Source organism: Petaurus breviceps, unplaced genomic scaffold (assembly GCF_028583685.1).
Source record: "Petaurus breviceps papuanus isolate PSGF00001 unplaced genomic scaffold, PetGlider_PUasm1.0 98, whole genome shotgun sequence".
Classification (NCBI taxonomy): Eukaryota; Metazoa; Chordata; class Mammalia; order Diprotodontia; family Petauridae; genus Petaurus; species Petaurus breviceps.
Window position 1 is genome coordinate 52089056 of NW_027187460.1, and position 19880 is coordinate 52108935.

Sequence of the window (19880 nt, forward strand, 5' to 3'; positions counted from 1 at the left end):
GGTTTTAAATTGGTCTAATGTAGCAAGGTTGAATTGGCCCACAGGGGCCATGTCCAAGGTTGAATTTCCTGATTCTTGTTAACTATACACACACACACACACATTCTTGTTAAACACACACACACACACACACACACACACACACACACACACACACACACACACACACACACACACACACACACACGGGGAGACTGTTTCTAGCCATAACCAAAGTCCTCTTTTGCCTGAAAAGGGGACTTGAAAATTGATGACTTGGAAGATTTACAAAAGGGAGTGACCACTCCCTCAACTGTGAATCAGTTTAGGTCTGGTTCTAGCTGCATCCTGAGATAAGGGTTTTGATAAGGTTTGGAAGGGGCAGCTTGCACTTTCCCCTTGCCCTTCCCATTCCTGGCCTCCATACAGCCAAGAGGATGACATCTAAAGCAAATGTCTTGCCTAGGAGAGCCTGGCCTAGGGTTGGGCTACCTCTCTTGTGCTTGTTCTTTCCAGACCTTAGGTCAATGAGGCTTAAAGCTTAAGATGGATCTGTCCATTACAGGGGCAGGGAATCTATGGCCTCAAGTCCACATGTGACCCTCTAGGTCCTCAAGTATGGTCCTTTGACTGAATCCAACTTCATAAAACAAATGCCCTTAATAAAAGGATTTGTTCTATAAAACTTGGACTGAGTCAAAAGGCCACACCTGACAACCTAGAAGGCCACATGTGACCTGGAGGTCGAAGGTTCTTCACCCCTAGTTCAGAATGAATGGGACCTCAGTATTTCTCAAAATCTCAAGGTCACCTCCAAAACTGGAAAACATACCCTTCTCAAGTTTCCTAAATATTTCCTTGAGTGCTTAACCAAATTATTAGCTTTTCCTTAAATGTCCCAATAGTTTTAGACAAATTAAAGGCAGTCCTAGTGCACAATATCTTAAATTTTAAGTTGTTTTGTAAGTGACTCCAATGTTTCAACACTTCAAGTACATGGAATTTCACTGGTGTGGGTATTACCTACTACGACCATAACCCCCCTAAAACTTTGTAGATCACCTTTAAGAGCTTCTGTCACCAAAAAAATTTTCCACCCTGTGGCCAAGGTGAATTTAGTTTGCCTTTTCAGACAGTCAATAAGAATTCTGTAAGGGTTTACTATGTTCAAGACTCTGTTCTAAATATTGGGAATACAAATACAAAAAGAAAGAATAACAGTTCCTGCCCTCAAGAAGCTTACATTCTAATGGGGGAAGACAACACATAACAGGAAGATAAAAATGGGATGGAGGGGCTTGGGACTGGGGAGAAACAAAGATACCCTATGTGGACGCATGGTAGAGAAAGTCTTTAAATACAGTCTCAGGAGGAGTCATCCAATCAGAGGGAGAGGCTGCAGGGGCAGAGGGTACTTCATGTATGAATTCAAAGGACCAAGTGAACTTCATGAAGAACATCTATCACTGAGCACACAGAACCCAGAGATACCTAACATAAAAATGAAGCTTCAGAATTGGACTTTGATGAAATGAAAATATTAGTCAACAAATATGAAAACACTACATTCTGTTATTCATTACAAAAATATTTGGCCATGTTTGAACTTTTTAACTTAAAAATATTTCAACTTCATGTCACAATTCAAATAATCCTTTCAAAACTCCCCCTCTGGACAGTCAGCTAACTTTAACATAACGTAGTAAGTGCATTTTTAGACCTTGTCTCCACACAGAATTGCAAACATTCATAAATACAATGCTTTTAAAGATCTTTAAATTTTCTGCCATTGTAGGAAAATGGCATTTAAACATGGAAAAAGGTTGATCTTTTGTTGCCAAATTTTTAAGGACCACCAAATAATGTAAAAGGTATTCTGTTTATAGTAACTCTGGTTATTGTGTTTCCAGGGGATATGGCATATATACACATAAAACATGTGGCACAAAGGTCTGGTAATAACCACAACCTTGAACCCCCAAAAATGAATTGCCTTATATTTAACTATCATGATGATGATGATAGCTAACATTTATATAGCATTTACTATGTTCCAGGAACTATGCTAAGAATTTTATAATTATTATTTCATTTGATTCTCATAATAACACTGAGAGGTAGGTGATATTATCATCCCCATTTTACAGATGGAGAAACAGAAGAAAACAGAAGTTAAGTGACTTGCCAATGGTCACATGGTTAGTAGTATATGAGACTAGATTTGGATTCAAGTCTTCCAAATTCCAGACCTAGGCTCTCTATTCATGGCATCAACATATAACAAAATATTTAAGGTAGAACTTTATAAGGTAGCAAAAAATTGGAAACAAAGTAGGTGCCCATTGATGCAATAATGGTTGAACTAATTATAGTATATGAATGTCATGGAATATTATTGTGAAATGGCAAACTGGACTGAGAAACACATGAAGAGACTTGTACAATACAGAATAACATAAAAAAAATCAGAAGAACATTATATGTAATGTCTAAAACAAATGCAAAGAACACTAAAATAAATCTAAATACTAAGAAATTATAATGACCAATATTGATCACAGAGAATATATGAGGAAATTCTTTTGGTAAAGAAGACTACAGGTGCAAAATTTTACATATACTTGTTGGTTGGTGATTAACTGATTCTTTGTTTATAAGGGAAGGCTCACTAGGTTGGAGCTGCAGATATCCAGAAATGACTGTGAAATAAAAACAAAAAGCATGAATAACCCTTATTTAAATAAATACATAAAATTAAGTAAAATAGTGGTCTCCCCCACCAAAATACCTTGTACCTACTAATATTGTTTTAAAATATGATTCACTTCATCCATTGTCGGTCTTTTTTTTATTATTGGATTGGTAGTGAAAATTTTATGGACCAGCCAAAATTGGTTATAGACTGGCTGGTGGTACTAGTACATAGACATCAGTTGAAAAACACTAATATATGGGAAGAACACTGAATTGGAACATAAGGACATTGGTTCTGCTCCTTACTCTGCCACTAAGAAGCTGTGAGACCTTGGGAAAAACACTCAACTCCTTTGAACCTCAGTTTCCTCAACTATAAAATAAAGGGTTTGGGTAAGATAATTTCTATGGTCTTCCAACTCTATGATTTGTTATCCTACTATTTCTAATAAATAGATGAAATATCTGAAAATAATGAGACTTAAAAAAAAAAAGCACTTTTGGGACAGCTAGGTGGTGCAGTGAGTAAGAGTGCCAGCCCTGGAGTTGGGAGGACCCGGGATTGGTTCTGGCCTCAGATATTTAACACCCACACAAAAAAACTGGCCATGTAACCTTGGGCAAGTTACTTAACCCCAATTGCTTTAAAAAAAAAAAAAAGCACTTTCATAATTTCAAGTTAATAAAACACAGAAGTAAAAGAAAAAACATTTTTTCTAGACAGGCTCCCATATACAGTCACCAGGAGACAGTGTTGTTCCTTTCATTAGGATATAACTCTATCCATGAGGCTTATAACAGTCTGACTTAAGTCCTAGAATAGCTGTGTGGACACTAATCAAATCTTTTGGCTCAAGTCCCCATCCAATGACCACTACTTTCTTTCTTTTCACAGATGTCAATCATATAACCTTGTCCCAATGTTAAAAAGCAGTTTAAATGGAATAGACAAAAAAACTAAAGCAATCAGAACCATTGCTCAAATATAACACAGATTATACACTGAATTTGATCCTAGGCTCAGATTCTCCCAAAGTTGGAGAACCTTTCTAGCCCACGCTTCCTTTCTGTTTCCCCACTTTCCTCTCTCTCTGCCTTTGTCTGTGACTCAGCTACCACCTCGAGGATGAGCTAATATGGAAAATAATTGTCTAATTTTTTGAGACTTCCCATCTCCCACGAAAAGAATGAGGATAAATAGTATATTTATCATGACTAGTTTAGAAAGTTGTGGAAAAACTTTTATGATACCCCTGGTCATAGCTGCAAACAAAACAGCAGAATATTTCAGCTCTAGGCTCTAGACATGGCATTTTCCAGCATCTCAAACTTTATTGACCCTGAAACCCCAACACTGAAATTCCCTGTCATAAATCTAAAGCTAACGCTCTAAGGCAATAGGAACAATCCTAAAAGTCACTGAATTCCTTCAATTACCTTTCTGTTTTACCCTCTAAGATTCACATGTAGGGATATATATATTCTAAATGACAGCCACCCTACAAATCTGTCAACCAAATTTAGTTCTACAGCTAGGAGACTCCATCAATTGCCTTGTCCCTCTGTTTCTCACTCCATTTAGGTAGTGTAGTGATATCCCCAGTTACATATATTTTTCTCCATTAGTAAAATACCAATTTTGGCATGTAATAAATACCAGAAAAGAATAACTATTTCCTAAGCATCTCAAAGTATTCATATATATTAATCAAAATACAGAATGACTACAAAGGGATCGTACTGATTTTCTTTTGTGGTTCAAAAACTGGCTCTGAACTGAAATAACTGTATAGCCTCCCAAGGCAACAACAGGGAAGGATATATATAGCTGATTAAAATGTTACTGTTGGTGTGTGTTTTTTTTGGTTTTTACTATAAAAGTCTCTTCTGTTAAATAGCCACATGTAGAATATAAAAGGCCAATGGTTTGAAAGGTACTGATTAGAGAAAAAAGTAATTAAAAGTGATTTCACAAAATACCATTTCACTAAAATATTAAAAGTTAAAAGCAACAATTAGTATTCCCCATGTGTTTATAGAGGATAATACAGAAGTCACCATTCTCAAAGTATACAAATTATATAGTATACTATATAGATTTTTAAAATTACATTAAAGGGGCGGCCAGGTAGCATAGAGAGTAAGAGCACCAGCTCCAGTGTTGGGATGACCTGGGGATCAAATCTGGGCTCAGACACTTAGCACCCACCCAGAAACACGTGGCTGTGTACCCTTGAGCAAGTTACTTAACCCCAATTGCTTTGGGGCAGCCAGGTGGCTCAGTGAGTAAGAGCACCGGCCCCAGTGTCGGGATGACCTGGGGATCGAATCCGGGCTCAGATACTTAGCAGCACACCCAGAAATAACTGGCCATGTAACCTTGAGCAACTTACTTAAGCCCAATTGCTTAAAAAAATAAATAAATAAAATTACATTAAAACATAAAACAGCATGTAAAAGTGATTCTAAAAACATTTTGTAAAAAGTTATATAAATAAAATAAAACAAAAAAAATCTAGCCATGCTCCTGGACAGAAGGCCCAGTCAAATGATAACTAAAACTACTGCAAATTTTATTGAAAAAGTAGTAATAAATACCCAGACTATAAAGAAGATAGACCCTAGAAATCGCTGGTATTGAGAGCTGGGGGAGGGAGGGGGCAGAAGGAGGGGGGGAAAGACCAGAGGAAGGGGGAGAGTGATGGGAGAGAATGGGCAGTCTGTGCAGATTGGCACCTGCTCTGCAAGTTACAGTATTTAGAGAGTTGCTTGTGCACTGAGAGGTTAAGTGACTTTCCCGGGATCACTTGGCTAGCAGGTATCAGAGAAGAAACTGAACTCAGATCTTCCTTATTCTTCCATAAGTTCTCTGTTGACATCATGCTGCTTCTAAACATTTCTTTTTATAAATATCTCCTTTCTCCCCTCACACCTGCCCCATTCCACCCTATGCATATAAAAACTTTAAGAGCATAAAGCATGCTATACTAGGTTACATCAATGGCCTACCTAACCCAAAACGGTTTCTGATACTGGTACCCAGGAACATATTCTGGGAAATGATGGTTTATATATTTTAAACCCTTCTAATTTCTCAAATACTTCACTTAAATGTAACAGGGTCTTTGGAACATGGCCAGTTCACCTAACATGGAGGTACCCCTAAGCTCTCCTGAAATAGAGGCATTCTGATTTCCCTACCATGCAGGTGGGTACATAATCACAAGGAGTTGCTTTAAACCTGGTCAGACTCTTTCCGTGCCCAGAGGGTGAAATCCTAGTTCTTCCACAGCACTGGTACCATGAACTGAACCAGTGAGAGCGGAAGGACTTTCTTCCCCTGCTCTCACTTTTTTACTCTGGATGCCAAGAAATAGACTAGGGTCTGTCTTGTGTTTTGTTTGTCTTCAGTTTCAGGTACAGGTAGTGATCCCCACTGGACTTGGGAGTTCAAATCATAGTGGTCCTGGAGGTATGATTCCAGGCAGGATGGTGTAGCCAATAGGGAAACTCTGAGAAGCCAGGGGTGTCCTGGATTTGGAAATGGGATTATGCTCTATGGAGACCAAGCTAAACCATGAACCTAATTCTTTTCCCTTCCCTAGGGAGTGAGATGGTACAATGGGGGAGGTGGGGGATCCTGCCATGTGTTGGGGGAATAAGTTCATATATTTGTCACCATATTTTTTGAAGTAAAAATTTCTTTTTAAAAGCTAATTGACTGTTTACAGCAAAATGGAACTGGGATACTAGAGACTATGCCCTACAATTGGGGGAACACCACTGGTGGGGCTGGAGCCATTTACTGAGAGCCTAGATAACCTCGATTCCCTAGTAAGGATAATGGGGGGGGGGGAAGATAATAGAGGAAAAAAGGGATAATGGAGAATCCTGGAGAAGGGATGAAAATCTAACCCACCTGGCCTTCCATGCTGTGAGGGCTTGTAGTGATTGGTGTTACATGAGTATACAAGTATCTTTACTATTATGAAACAGAAATGTAATTCTTTATGTGAGAGATACATTGTAAGAGAGTTCAAACCTTCTAGTATTAAAAAAAAAAAGTAGGTGGCTTCTAATCCAGAAAAATCTTTGGTTATCTATTAGACTAACTATAGAATTACTGCCCAACTGTACACACTGAAGAGCAAACACACTTTTAAGCTGCAAGTCTAAGAAATGATTTTGTACAAATTCTTTTGTTCCCCATTAAAGTTGTGGTGGATTTGATTCTGATCCTGTCTATCCTCTAAACAGTCAGTTTGGACCCACTCTATCTTACTATACATTATGACAGTCATATCCAGATGCCAGATACTCAAGAGAATCTCTTCTGCAGTGTTAGATTGCATACAAGAATGAAGTATTCCATATGGAAAAGACCTTTTCCTAACACATGTACAACTGTGTAAGCAGAAACTCCAAGACTGCAGATTTTAATCATTCTACACCACTAACTTGAATGACTGATAGAAAATTAATGAGTATTTTTTAAATTATGCCTCATTTCCAACATGTAAATAACTACAAAAAGGCTTTAAAGCCTGTGAAGTTTCATCAGTCCAAATGATAAAGCACCTTTAAAGTGCCTACAGAAATAGCTAAAGATAATTTTTTAAAAGGCAAAGGAGAAGGAAGAGAAGTACTTGATCTGGAATCATACAGATCTTGAGTTTGAATTCTATCTTAGCTATTTACCAGCTATGCTATCACTTAACCTGTCAGCATGTCTTGGGCTGGTGAGGTAACCAACCCTATCTAGAAAAGAGATCTGGCTCCCACAGCTATTTCTCATTATTTGATCACTGTAAGATAAACCTGAGGCTATATCATGAGAGATAAAATAATCATTCTTGATCCTCTAATTTTAGCACTTTCTCCCTCCCTGTATTACATACCCGTGTTTCCCTGATAATAAGACCTATCCCGAAAATAAGCCCTCCCCTTACTGTGTAAGATTCCTCTAAAATAAGCCCTCCCCCGAAAATAAGCCCTATTGAGATTGCTACTGTAGTGAAGGTGATCCCCTGCTCTACACGCTACATTACGCTACCCTCTGTATGCACCGTCCCCCCCCACCCTCCCGTGAAACGCACGGTGCGCTCTGAGCTGCATCCAATCAGAGCTGCAGCAGTGAGCGCATCATCCTGTTCTTCCCCAGTGATTTGCTTGCTGGTACATTTTTTTGTTCACATTTACCTGTTTATTAAAATTGCTGTCAATGTTCATTAAAATAAGCCCTCCCCTGAAAATAAGCCCTCTGGTGTTTTTCTGTCAAAAAAAAATAATAAGACAGTCTTATTATCGGGGAAACACGGTACATTTACTTACATGGGTCTCCCAGTAGAAAATAAGCTGCTCAAGGTCAGAGACTAATTTCATTTTCTTAAGTTTATTTTAGTCTTCAACATTCACTTCCTTAAGTTTTAAATTTTCTTCCCCTCCTTCCTTCCCCCCCAAGACAGCATGCAATCTGATATAGGCTCTACATACACATCCCTATTAAACATATGAACAATTTCATTTCTATCTTTGTATGCCCAGCACCTAGTAAAGTGCCTTTCATGTAGTAGTAATGGGTTTAGGCTCAGGGAGCTCCCTTGAATCTTCCCACTTATCTGGGGTTTACCAGACGTCAAAAGTCAAAAGCCCTCCACTGTCCCTTATCACCAGGTAGCCTTCAGCTCCCCTCCCACCCTAGATCCTATCAAAATATCTACAACCAAATGTGTTTCCAGTAAAGTAGCCTAGCCCTCCATAGTCCATTGTCTCTGGCTGTTTCCCACCCTTGATCCCACAAAAATTATGCCTCATTTCTTGGTTCCCAGAGTCTGACCTCAGTTCCACCAAGATCCTCCTTAGACTCCTCCTCAAGACCTTCCCCAAACCCCTCCTCTAGACCACCCCTAGATCCTTCCCACAGTCTTTCTCTATGTAAGATCCATCTTGCCTCCATTAAGTTGCTCAGATTCAGTCTAGCTCAGGCTCAACTCTGGGTCAGATTGTTCTGGTATTGACAAGCTTCACAAATACTTTGGCTCCTTAAGAGTCTACCCAATGTGGCAAATCTTTAATAAACTTTGTTTTACTTTGGCTGAGAGAAGGTTTGAGTCGAATTCATTTGGCAGGAACTGACATGTTGGTATTTTGGGGTCTCAAGCACCCCTAAACCCAAACACCAACAGTAGGGCCTAATTACATTTATTGATTGGAACTGAATATATCCCAATGAGCTTTATTCAAGGATATAGTACAGTCTATCAGATCCCAAAATAAATTTAGCCTTGATGGCCATAAATTTTGATAAGTAAAGTCTACCAGGATATATTCAGGTTTACAGGCTAGATTTCTTTCTTAAGGACCAGGCCTTAAACCTAATTCACTCTGGCTCTCATTGCTTGATCCATAGGTCCCTGCCCAAGCCCTATTTAGCAGTCAATATTGGGGCCCAGATGATTCAGAATGAATGTAAGTAGCAATCCTTTCTGTTCTGACCAGAAACCCTGAGGGTCTCTCCCTCCCAAATTGATTTTTTTTTCTTTTGACTAGATAGAAGAAGCCATTCTTAGTCCCATTTCTTATCTAGCCTTAATTACTGAATGGGTGGTTGCTTCAGTCTAGCAGAGACCTCAGAAAAGGCTTAAAAAGGCCAAAGTCTCCCACTGCATCTAGGGCCATCTCCAGTTATCCTGATTTAAATCTTGCCACAGGACCCAGAAGGCTCTGGAAGAGAAAGTGAGGCTACAATTCACTTGCAAATCATGGCATCACCTTCCAGACCCTATGGTCCTCTTCAAGAATGAAGGACAAAAAACCTACAGTTTTGTCTTCCACAAAAGTGATTGACACAAGCTGATATCAAGAAACAATTGATGAGGTATGGGCACTGGGAGCCCCCTCTAGCTCTCCTAGAGTCCTTCAGGTACAGGTTCTGGGAACCTCCCTTGGACTCTTGATTAAATCATCCCATTTGATAAGGCATTTGCATGAGGCAATAAGCCTTACATTGTGACTGAACCCAAGCTGCAGTTACTAGACTTCCCACCCTCTGTTACTAAACTTTCCACCGATCAAAATATTGATCCACCATTATCTATAGTCTCCAGCTACTTCCCACCCTTAATCAATCACTGACCTCATTAACTCCTCCTTCCCTCCCCAAACTCCTCCTCTAGACCACCCCTGGATTCCTACCACAATCTTTTGTATATAAGACCACATCTCACACCATGTGGTATGAGTGCCATAGAATAGTGAGAGCCCCACAGAATGCCATAGAAAAGTGAGAGCACCATAGAATAACCTAGCACAGGCTTATTCTGTCTAATGCAAGCAAACTTTTAATAAATTTTACTTTTCTTTGGCTGAGATTTGAGTCGAATTCATTCAGCAGGACCCAGCATGTTGCTATTTTGGGGTCTCCAGAGTAACCCTAACCCTCTTAGTTGGTAACCTCTTCATTTTTATGGTTCCCTGACTGGGAAACACTGTTAATCTCGAGTTCTTCTCCAGCAGGGACTGGAAGGTTCGTAAGCCTCTCTCTTTCCCTAGTACCTTGGAAGTGCAGTTTTTTTGTTGTTGTTTTTTGGTTTTTTTTTAACCTGACCTCTCAGGTCCCATTAGGTCAGAAAGCTAAGAGGCTGTTTTGTGCTCAGTCTGACCTCAGGTTTTTGGTCCTATTTGGTTATTTTGGGGTACATGAACATGTGCACAGTTTCTGAAGGATGGAAGATAAGGACAGATGCCCCATCTGGAAGCGTAAGTCATATTCTTTCATTTCTCTTGGCATTAGGGAACTGGGAAGACTTCAGGAAATTTTTTGTGGGATTTTTTTTGTTTTTTGAGGCTTACTCTCAAACCTTCCTTTATGGAGAAAGGGACTTCCAGGCCCTATGCCTTTAGCTCCCAAAAGTTTACGCTTGGGTTGTCTTTTACAACATTGGAAAAAATTTAGTTTCTCTGGAGATCTTAAAAAGTTGTTTGTTTTTTTGCAACATTGTTTAGCCTAAGTATAGCCTAAAAGATGATGAATCATGACCTATTTCTTTGTGCTTTTATATTTGAGAAGACAGGTTGCTTTTGAAGTGTAATCTTCTCTTCCTCAATACTGCATCCATTATGGGCTTGGTACTACTTTAAATTGGAATTCATTATCTGCCTCACACATAGTCTTTTCTCAGTCAAATCAATCAAAAGCTTCACCCTGCCCATCTCAGTCAAATCAATCAAAATATGAATTGCTTACAGGCCATAGAGGACCTCAAGAAGGATTTTGAAAATCAAGTAAGAGAAGTGGAGGAAAAACTGGGAAGAGAAATGAGTATGATGCAAGAAAATCATGAAAAGAGAGTCAACAACCTGACTGAAGAAAATGACACCTTAAAAAAATAGACTAACTCCAATGGCAAAAGAGACCCAAAAAGCCAATGAGGAGAAGAATGTCTTAAAAAGCTGAATTTGCCAGATGGAAAAAAAATTTCTTAAGCTCACTGAAGATAATCATTACTTCAAAATTGGACTGGAGCAAATGGAAGCTAATGACTTTATGAGAAATCAACATACTATAAAACAGATTCAAAGAAATGAAAAAATAGAAGGCAATGTGAAATATCTAATTGGAAAAGCCCACTGACCTGGAAAATAGATCCAGGAGAGATAATTTAAAAATTACTGGACTACCTGAAAGCCATGATCAAAAAAAGAACCTAGAAATCATCCTTCAAGAAATTCTCAAGGAAAACTGCCCTGATATTTTAGAACCAGAGGGCAAAATAGAAATTGAAAAAAATCACCAATCACCTCTTGAAAAAGATCCCAAAAAGAAAACTCCTAGGAATATTATAGCCAGGTTCCAGAATTCCCAGATCAAGGAGAAAATATTACAAGCAGCCAAAAATAAACAATTTGAATATTGTGTAAACACAATCAGGATAACACAAGATCTAGCAGCTTCTACATTAAGGGATTGAAGGGCTTGGAATATGATATTCTGGAGGTCAAAGGAGCTGGGATTAAAACCAAGAATCACCTACCCAGCAAAACTGATTATCATATTTCAGGAGAAAATATGGTCATTCAATGAAATAGAGGGCTTTCAAGCATTCTTGGTGAAAAAACCAGAGTTGAATAGAAAATCTGACATTCAAATACAAGAAGCATGAGAAGGTAAACAGGGAAAAGAAATCATAAGAAACTTATCAAAGTTGAACTATTTACATTCCTACATGGAAAAACAATAATTGTAACTTATGAAAATTTTCTCAGTGTGAGGCCAGTTGAGGGGAATATAAATGTATAGATATATGTATACATGTATATATGTCTTTACAGGAGGGTATATGTGTGTATGAATACATATGTGAGTTTGTATATATAAATGTACAGGTATACATAGACAGAGGGCACAGGATCAATTGGATAGGAAGGGATGATATTTTAAAAATAAAATTAAGAGGTGAGAGAGGAATATAATGAGAGGAGATGGGGAGAGACAGAATGTGGTAAACTATCTCATATAGAAGAGGCAAGGTAAAATGGTTACAATGGAGGGGAAGAATAGGAAGTCAAAAGGGAATGGGTCAACCTTATTCTCACTGAATTTGGCTTGGGGAGGGAATGAAATACACACTAAATAGGGTATCTCACCCTACAGGAGGGTAGGGGGGAAGGGGATGAGAGGGGGGATGATGGAAGGGAGGGCAGGCTGGGGGGAAGGGAAGTTGGAAGCACCCACTTTTGAAAAGGGACGGGATCAAAGTAAAGAATAGAACAAGTGGGAGGTGGGATAGGTGGGAGGGAAATATAGTCAGACTTTTACAATATATCTACTATGTTAATGTTTTGCCTTAGCAACACATGTACAACCTATACTGAACTGCTTATCTTCCCAGTAAGGGTGGGTAACAAGGGAGGAAGGGAATTAATCTGAAATGCAAAGTTTTAAAAATCAAATTTAAAAAAAATAGAGAATAGAGGACTTTCAAGCATTCATGATGAAAAAACAGAGTTGAATAGAAAATTCGACATTCAGATACAAAAAGCAAGAGAAGCATGAGAAGGTAAACAGGGAAAAAAATCATAAGGAATTTATCAAAGTTGAACTATTAACATTCCTACATGGAAAAACGATATTTGTAACTGATGAAACTTTTCTCAGAATGAAAATAGTTGAAGGGAATAGAAATATATATATATATATATATATATATATATATATATATGTCTATATCGGAGGGTATATGGGCATATGAATACATATGTGAATGTGTGTATATATGTTTACAGGTATACATAGATAGAGGGCACAGGACCAATTTAATAGGAAGGGATGATACTTAAAAGGTAAAATTAAGAGGTGAGAGAGAAATACGATGAGAGGAGATGGGGAGAGACAGAATAGGGTAAATTATCTCATATAAAAGAGGCAAGGGAAAACTGTTACAATGGAGGGGAAGAACAGGAAGGCAAAAGGGAATGGGTCAACCTTACTCTCATTGAATTTGGCTTAAGGAGGGAATAACATACACATTGAATTGGGTATCTTACCCTACAGGAAAGTAGGAGGGAAGGGGATAGGAGGGGGGATGATAGAAGGGAGGGCAAATTGGGGCAGAGGGTAGTTAGAAGCACACACTTTTGAAAAAGGACAGGGTCAAAGTAGAAAACAGAACAAGTGGGGGGCAGGATAGGATGGAGGGAAATATAGTCAGTCTTTCACAATATTTCCACTATGGAAATGTTTTATGTAACTACACATGTACAACCTATATTGAACTGCTTATCTTCCCAGTAATGATGGGTGACAAGGGAAGAAGGGAAAGATCCTGGAATTCAAAGTTTTAAAATCAAATGTCTAAAAAAATTATTATTTTTTACATGCACTGGGAAATAAGATATACAGGAACTGGAGTATGGAGATCCATCTTGCCCTCCTGGAAAGTTGGAGGGGCAGTGGGGAAGGACATAGCAGAGACTGGGGGAAGGGGTATTCTGTGGGATTGCTATTTTGGTGTTGTTGGTAGGGGAAAGATGGGGGAAAAAATTCTAACTCAAAATCTTGTGGAAATAAATGTTGTAAACTAAAAATGAACATAAAATTTATTTTAAAAAAAGATTTGCAAGTACTTTACAGGCATTATTTCTTTTGAGCCTCACAACAATCCAGTAGTCAGTGGCTGCATTAACAATTTTAAAGATGAGAAAATTGAACCTCAAATGACTGACACACCCATGATCAAACAACTCATAGCTATCTGGGATTAGATTCAAAGCGAGGTCATACTGAATCTGGGTCCATTACTTTAAAAGTTTTATCATACTACTCTCTAGAAAGCTGCATATTAACCAAATCAGATATTTTAGTAGCTACAGTGTAGGGGAAAAAATTACAGTAAATACATCCAGAAATTGAGAAAACAATAACAACAGCCATGGCACCAAATGTCAACATACAAATGAACAATGAAAACTTAATAAAGATAAACTTGAGAGTCTGATTTAAATCTATCATGAGAATTAGTTGGATCAGATCCATGATTTGAATAAAGTTCCAAAAGGTACATTATTAAAAAAAAAAAAAAGATAAAAGCAGAGGTAGAGTACACGAACCACAGGGATCAATAATGATGGAAAAAATTTGGGTAAAGAATAATTGAGGTAAAAACAGAAGAGTTATTACTAATATTATGAAGAATATTCCTGCCTCCCTCAGGAGAACACCATTTCATTGTACCAGGTCTCCAGTCTCCCTCTAAAAACGTAGAAATAACATTCCATCCATCAAGCTCCCTGTTCCTTCCAGAGAAAATAAAGGCAATTCCATCAAGGCTCTGCCATGGTATTCTTCCTTGGGGAAGAAAGGGGTAATACCATTCCTTCAGCTCTTGGTATTTGCCCCTGGTCTGAGCTGCATAAGGTCCCAAAAGAACCCCACCCTGAGACCAAACCCCTGTAGGGGTGATGGCGCAAAGGGACCTGGACCCCTAAAAAGAAAAGATTATGTCTTTGAATGCATCCCAGTCCTTAAACTTTCCCATATATTTCAGCAGCCCAGATGCCTGGCTTTCAGTTGAGATATTTGGTCCATCCCAGTCTACCTACTCAATAATTCTTTTAACTTTTCTTTCACTGTGACCTTCTAATCTAGCCTGGACCATTTAACTTCTTTCATGGTCTGTACCCTGCCCAGATCAAACCATTTATCACTCCTTAATCCCATTTAGATCTTCTGTATTTTCTTGTATATAAGTACCAATCTAACCCCCATTAAATTGTGCAGATTCTTAGAATCTTGCTTGCTCCTATTGGGACACAATACTGCAGACAGGTATCTTGCCTGCATAACCCGTGTTATAATAAAACTTTGATATTCTGAATGAAAGAAGGTTTGAGTGGTTGAATTTTTCAGGGTTCCCAGCACCCCCAAACCACAAGGGGAGTCACATTTATTATGTGACAGACACTATGCTAATATTAGGACAATGTTGTAAATGTTACTTCATTTTGCGGGGGTGCTTTTTGGAGGGGGTTAAGGTGGGGCAATTGGGGTTAAGTGACTTGCCCAAGGTCACATGGCTAGTTTTTTGTGTTAAGTGTCTGAGGCTGGATTTGAACTCAGGTCCTCCTGACTCCAGGGCCTGTGCTCTATTCACTTCACCACCTAGCTGCCCCAAATACTACTTCATTTAATCTTCATAATTTTACAGTCATGGTTAACAGGCAGAGGTTAAATGATTTTTCCAGGCTAATATAACTAGGAAGTGTCTGACACCGGATTTGAACCCATGTGTTCGATTCTAGGCTAGGTCACTTACTACAATGAAAATCTAACTGAACTTATTCCTCAATGAATAACAAACTTGTCCCTGGTCACACACTTTTTAACCCAGTGATTCTGAACCCCTGGCTATACTTTGTTCAAAACCTTTCCCTGTCCATCACTGTAAAATCCCCTATTCCCATTACTCTTAAAATTTACCCTTCTCCAGAAACTATCCACCCCTCCCACTGTGCTCTTTGGAATGCCTGCTCACCAATAACTCCAACCTTTTTTAATTTCAACACCTTAAGGATCAGTGGAAGAAAGTGTCTATGTTTATCCCTTAGAAGACTTAGTGGAGAACATGCTAGATGGCTTCAAGTATTTTGAGAACTACATATTCTTCATTACAAACTTTCTAATAACAGCTATGTAGAAATTAAATGGCTTGACTTAGAAGATAAGAGGATTCCTTCTCTCTAAGGAGTCTTTAAGGCTAGATGATGATTTAGTATGTTATTTAAAGGATGCTGGTCTAGATATAAAATGAACTGAGATGTCACTTTAAGCAACTCATCTACCCTCTCCTGTCACTTTACCTCAATTTCCTCATCTGTAAAAGAGGAATAAAACCTACTTTGAAAGGTTGTTAGTGAGGATCAAATAAGATAATAATTGTAAAGTGCTTACCACAGTGCCTGGCACATAGCAAGTACTTTATAAATTTTAACTATTATCATTAGAATAATGCTTGTACTTCTTACTCAAATAAGCCATGTGTAAAGGGCAGAGCTTGGATTCCAATTCCTCCATGAAATCTTTCCTTCTAATAAAGGTGAACTGTTCCTCCTAAAATTTTCTTTGTATATATAGATCTTGGCAAACATCTTTTTGTATGTATTATTAAAAGAGGGATTCTTAACTTTTTTTTGTCCCATGGACAGCTCTGGCAAAGTGGTAAAACCTATGGACATTTTCTTGGCATTAAAAAAAAAATTTAAAAAAATTAACTGAGGGAAATGCTAACTTTCTGATAGAGATTGGTGAAAACAATAATACAATTTTCCCCCATCCAAGTTTATCTATCCCCTGAAAGCTGTCCACTCACCTGCTGATTAATAATCTTTACAACGGTAAACCTCTTTGAGGACAATAACAATACTTTTCCAGCTTTGTATCTCTATAATATGCTATATACCATTAATAATAAGGGCTCGTTGAATTCAAGTTTTCTATTTAAAGTTTATTTAAAGTTCCACACAAATTCATGACTTAGCTTATAAAGTCCTTGCCTCACAACCATCCTATGAAACACATAAATTGTATCCTAGATAAGACCCTTTATAAGTCATTTACTCTTTCTTAGCCCCAATTTCCACAGCTGTAAAATGGGAATCAACCTGCCTCAGCGCTGATGTAAGGCTCAGAACAAGAATGGATAAAAATATTTTCTAAAACCTTAAAGAACTATAAAATATAAGACCATTACAGTTGTGTCAAGAATGCATTCCAATTTAATTTAGAAAGCATTTAGTAATAACTTACTTTGTGGCCAGGAGCCAATTTTAAAGCTGGAAATACAAAGGAAAAAGCCCCTGCCCACAAGGAGCTTACATTCTACTGGACCTAATCCCAGAGAGGCTATGTAAATACTGCACACTTGGAGTCAGTCCCTACCCACAGAACAAGTACCCAGTAGTTCTTTCGGGAGACATAACTAAGTCCTCCCTAACAATGACAGTTGGGGGAAAGCGCGCGTGTAGACCACAGCAAAGGAGCTTCCTCCGCCATCCATACAGGGGACGCAGGCCCTTTCCACCTGTGACCTCGGTGTCCACAGTAAGAGACTTTGGAGGACCGACGAACGTCAGTAGAAGCAGCTCAGCCCCTGGGCAAAGCTCGAGAAAGCTGTAAATGATGGGGGGGGGGGGGAAGGGAGGGAGGGAAATGAAACAAAAATCTACCAAACCGCCAGGCGTCCAGGTCTCAAGCTCAAGGTCCACCTTAGTTTTAGAGAAAAACCGGAAAAGGCCGGCCGAGCTAGGCGCATGCGTAGTAAGCATGCAATCATCCTTGCATTCCCGGACTCGATCGAAAGCCCAGGCCCCAGCCTCACTCATCTCTTTCCCCACCACTCCCAGGATGTAGAGCTGCGCAAGCGCAGTCGAGGATTTGTCTGTTTGTTTCCTTTACAACAGTATCAATAAAGCTCAGTTGAAAGTTACTCCCTTTTCCCCGGCAAGATGGCGGAGTACGATCTTACTACTCGCATCGCGCACTTTTTGGACCGCCATTTGGTCTTCCCGCTGCTTGAGTTTCTCTCAGTCAAAGAGGTAAGAAAGTCTGCAGGGCTGCAGAGAACACCTGGGAGCCGAGGCGACCTTTTGCTTCGTCTGTCCGGCCGCGGGAAGGGGTCCCAGGCCTTCTACACGTGTAACGCGGCTTAAGGCCGGCAGGTTTTCCTTCTTCCGCTGGAGCCGGCTGGGGCTTCCAACCGCGGGGACGCGGACAGGGCGTGGAGACGGTGGGGAAGGTACTTGGTTTTCCCAAGACGCATTAGGCTTCCGCGGCCTGCTGAACTGTTGTCGAGCACCTAGTATTTCTTTTTTTTTTTTTTTTTTTTTTACCGTGCATCGTGTAGGAGTTTTACAGCAAGACAGAAGGAAGCAAAATTGCTTGTATTTCTTTTACTAGTCTGAGGAAAGGTGGGGACTTAACTCCTCCAGCTTTCTTGGTGGACCTAATGTTCCTTGAACTCAGATCAAAATTTTGGTGTCTGTTTCTATTATGGATGGTTACATACCTTAGAATTTTTGCGGCCTTTTGTTGAATTAATCTCCAATCTGTTATTGTGTTCATCCCCTATCTCCATTTTCCCACCTCCTCTTCCTGCCCCTCCACCATTTAGGTTGCTTAGAAATTGTTTTTATTTTCTTCAGGTTGTTAGAGCATTTCTCTTCATCTTGTAGAGAAGAGCAAATGGTAAAATAGGGAAGTGTTTGTTAGTCTTAATGAAATTTGTGTAGTTTTTGTTTGTTTTCTGAGGTGGGTATACAGGTCGCCGTGGATGAGCGCAATTAGGGTTGTTTAACCACTTCCCTTACAAAAAATACTGTAAAGAAAAAGTATAGTGTTCTCATGAACTTTCTCTTTCGTAAGCTTAAGATAAATAATTTTAAAAAATATATCTTATTGTTTAATTACAGGCTATTTGTTATGTGTCACATTGTCTATTTAGTTCAGGCAGTAAACTGTAGAATTAGATCCCCGAAAAGTTTTTACTGTTGTTTGGATGTTGTCTCTAATATTTCTTTGGTAATGATAGACTCATTTTACAGAACCAATGCTGACGCTTAAGTGCTTTTTATTTCTAAACTCTTACTTAAAAAAATAAAAAAAAACAAGTGTTTTAGTGGTGTCCTGGGTTTGTGTTTCTTAATGTGTTTGATAAGTTTGTAACTACTGTAGGTTAAGACAGAAGATGGGAAACTGTCCAGGGAGGCTTTAACTGATGAATCTTTTTTCCTTAGCTCCCTGGCTATACAAATTTTGCACTTTGATATTTTCTTCTTTGTACTATTTGTATTTGGAACCAGAAGATCATTTCCTTTCTCTGATAATTGGTAGGTGTGTGGATGACCTTACCTTCTTTGGTAACAGTAATGCTTGTGCAACACGTCTCACAGGGTAGTCAGGAAAACTGAAGTACTATATAAATGTGAGTCAAGGAGATATGTGGATACATTATCAGGACTAGGAATCCTGAAGTCTTAGGTTCAGATCTCATCTCTGACATTTACTAACTTTGTGACTGAACAAATCTCTTCTAGCATGCCTCTGGCATCTCTCAAGAATTTGTAGTAGTTGAGCTAGTCATGCATTTTTAAGGCTTTGTTCTAGACACTCAAGTGGTGAAGAAACAAAGAAAGGTTAAAAAAGCCCGTTTTTATGGAGCTCAAAGTTTAATGGGGGGGAGGGGGGACAACAGGCAAAGAATTAGGTAAAAACAAGCTCATACGCTGGATAAATTCCAAGTAATCAACTGAGAGAGGACACTAGAGTGAAAGGGGATTACAAAAGACTTTTTGTAGAAGATATAATTTTAACTGGAACTTGAAGGAGGAAGCAGAGATGAGGAGGGAGGGAGACTGTTAAAGACATCAGAGACAACCATCGAAAATGTCTGGACTTGTGAAATCAAGTGTCTTGTTTGAGCAACAGTAAAGGAGTCCAGTGATACTAAATAGTAAGAGTATGTGAGGGGGGAGAGGTTGTGAGATCTAAGAAGACTGGAAAGGTTGGGGGAGTGGGAGATTATGAAGGGCTTTGAATATCACTCTGGAGGTGATAGAGAGCCATGCAGTTTATTGAGAAGGGGGCATGAAGTAGTGTAGGAATATCACTTTGACTTCTCAATGGAATTATATAATTTGAGAGTTGGAAGGAATTC

The 19880-nt window shown here is 38.9% G+C and overlaps 1 protein-coding gene and 1 long non-coding RNA gene across 3 annotated transcripts in view; one reads left to right on the forward strand and one right to left on the reverse strand.

Moving 5' to 3' along the window:
• Positions 1–17521, reverse strand: part of LOC138155862 (uncharacterized) — a 73031-nt gene extending 55510 nt beyond the window's left edge. For both annotated transcript variants that reach the window (XR_011167013.1, XR_011167012.1), the window contains exon 1: positions 17395–17521. This is a non-coding gene — a long non-coding RNA (uncharacterized lncRNA). The remainder of the gene's footprint in view (positions 1–17394) is intronic.
• Positions 17522–17605: 84 nt separating this feature from the next.
• Positions 17606–19880, forward strand: part of EIF3E (eukaryotic translation initiation factor 3 subunit E) — a 60296-nt gene continuing 58021 nt past the window's right edge. Inside the window, exon 1 of the mRNA XM_069081107.1 lies at positions 17606–17763. Within this exon, the coding sequence (XP_068937208.1) occupies positions 17674–17763 (90 nt within the window). The 5' untranslated portion in view covers positions 17606–17673. The remainder of the gene's footprint in view (positions 17764–19880) is intronic.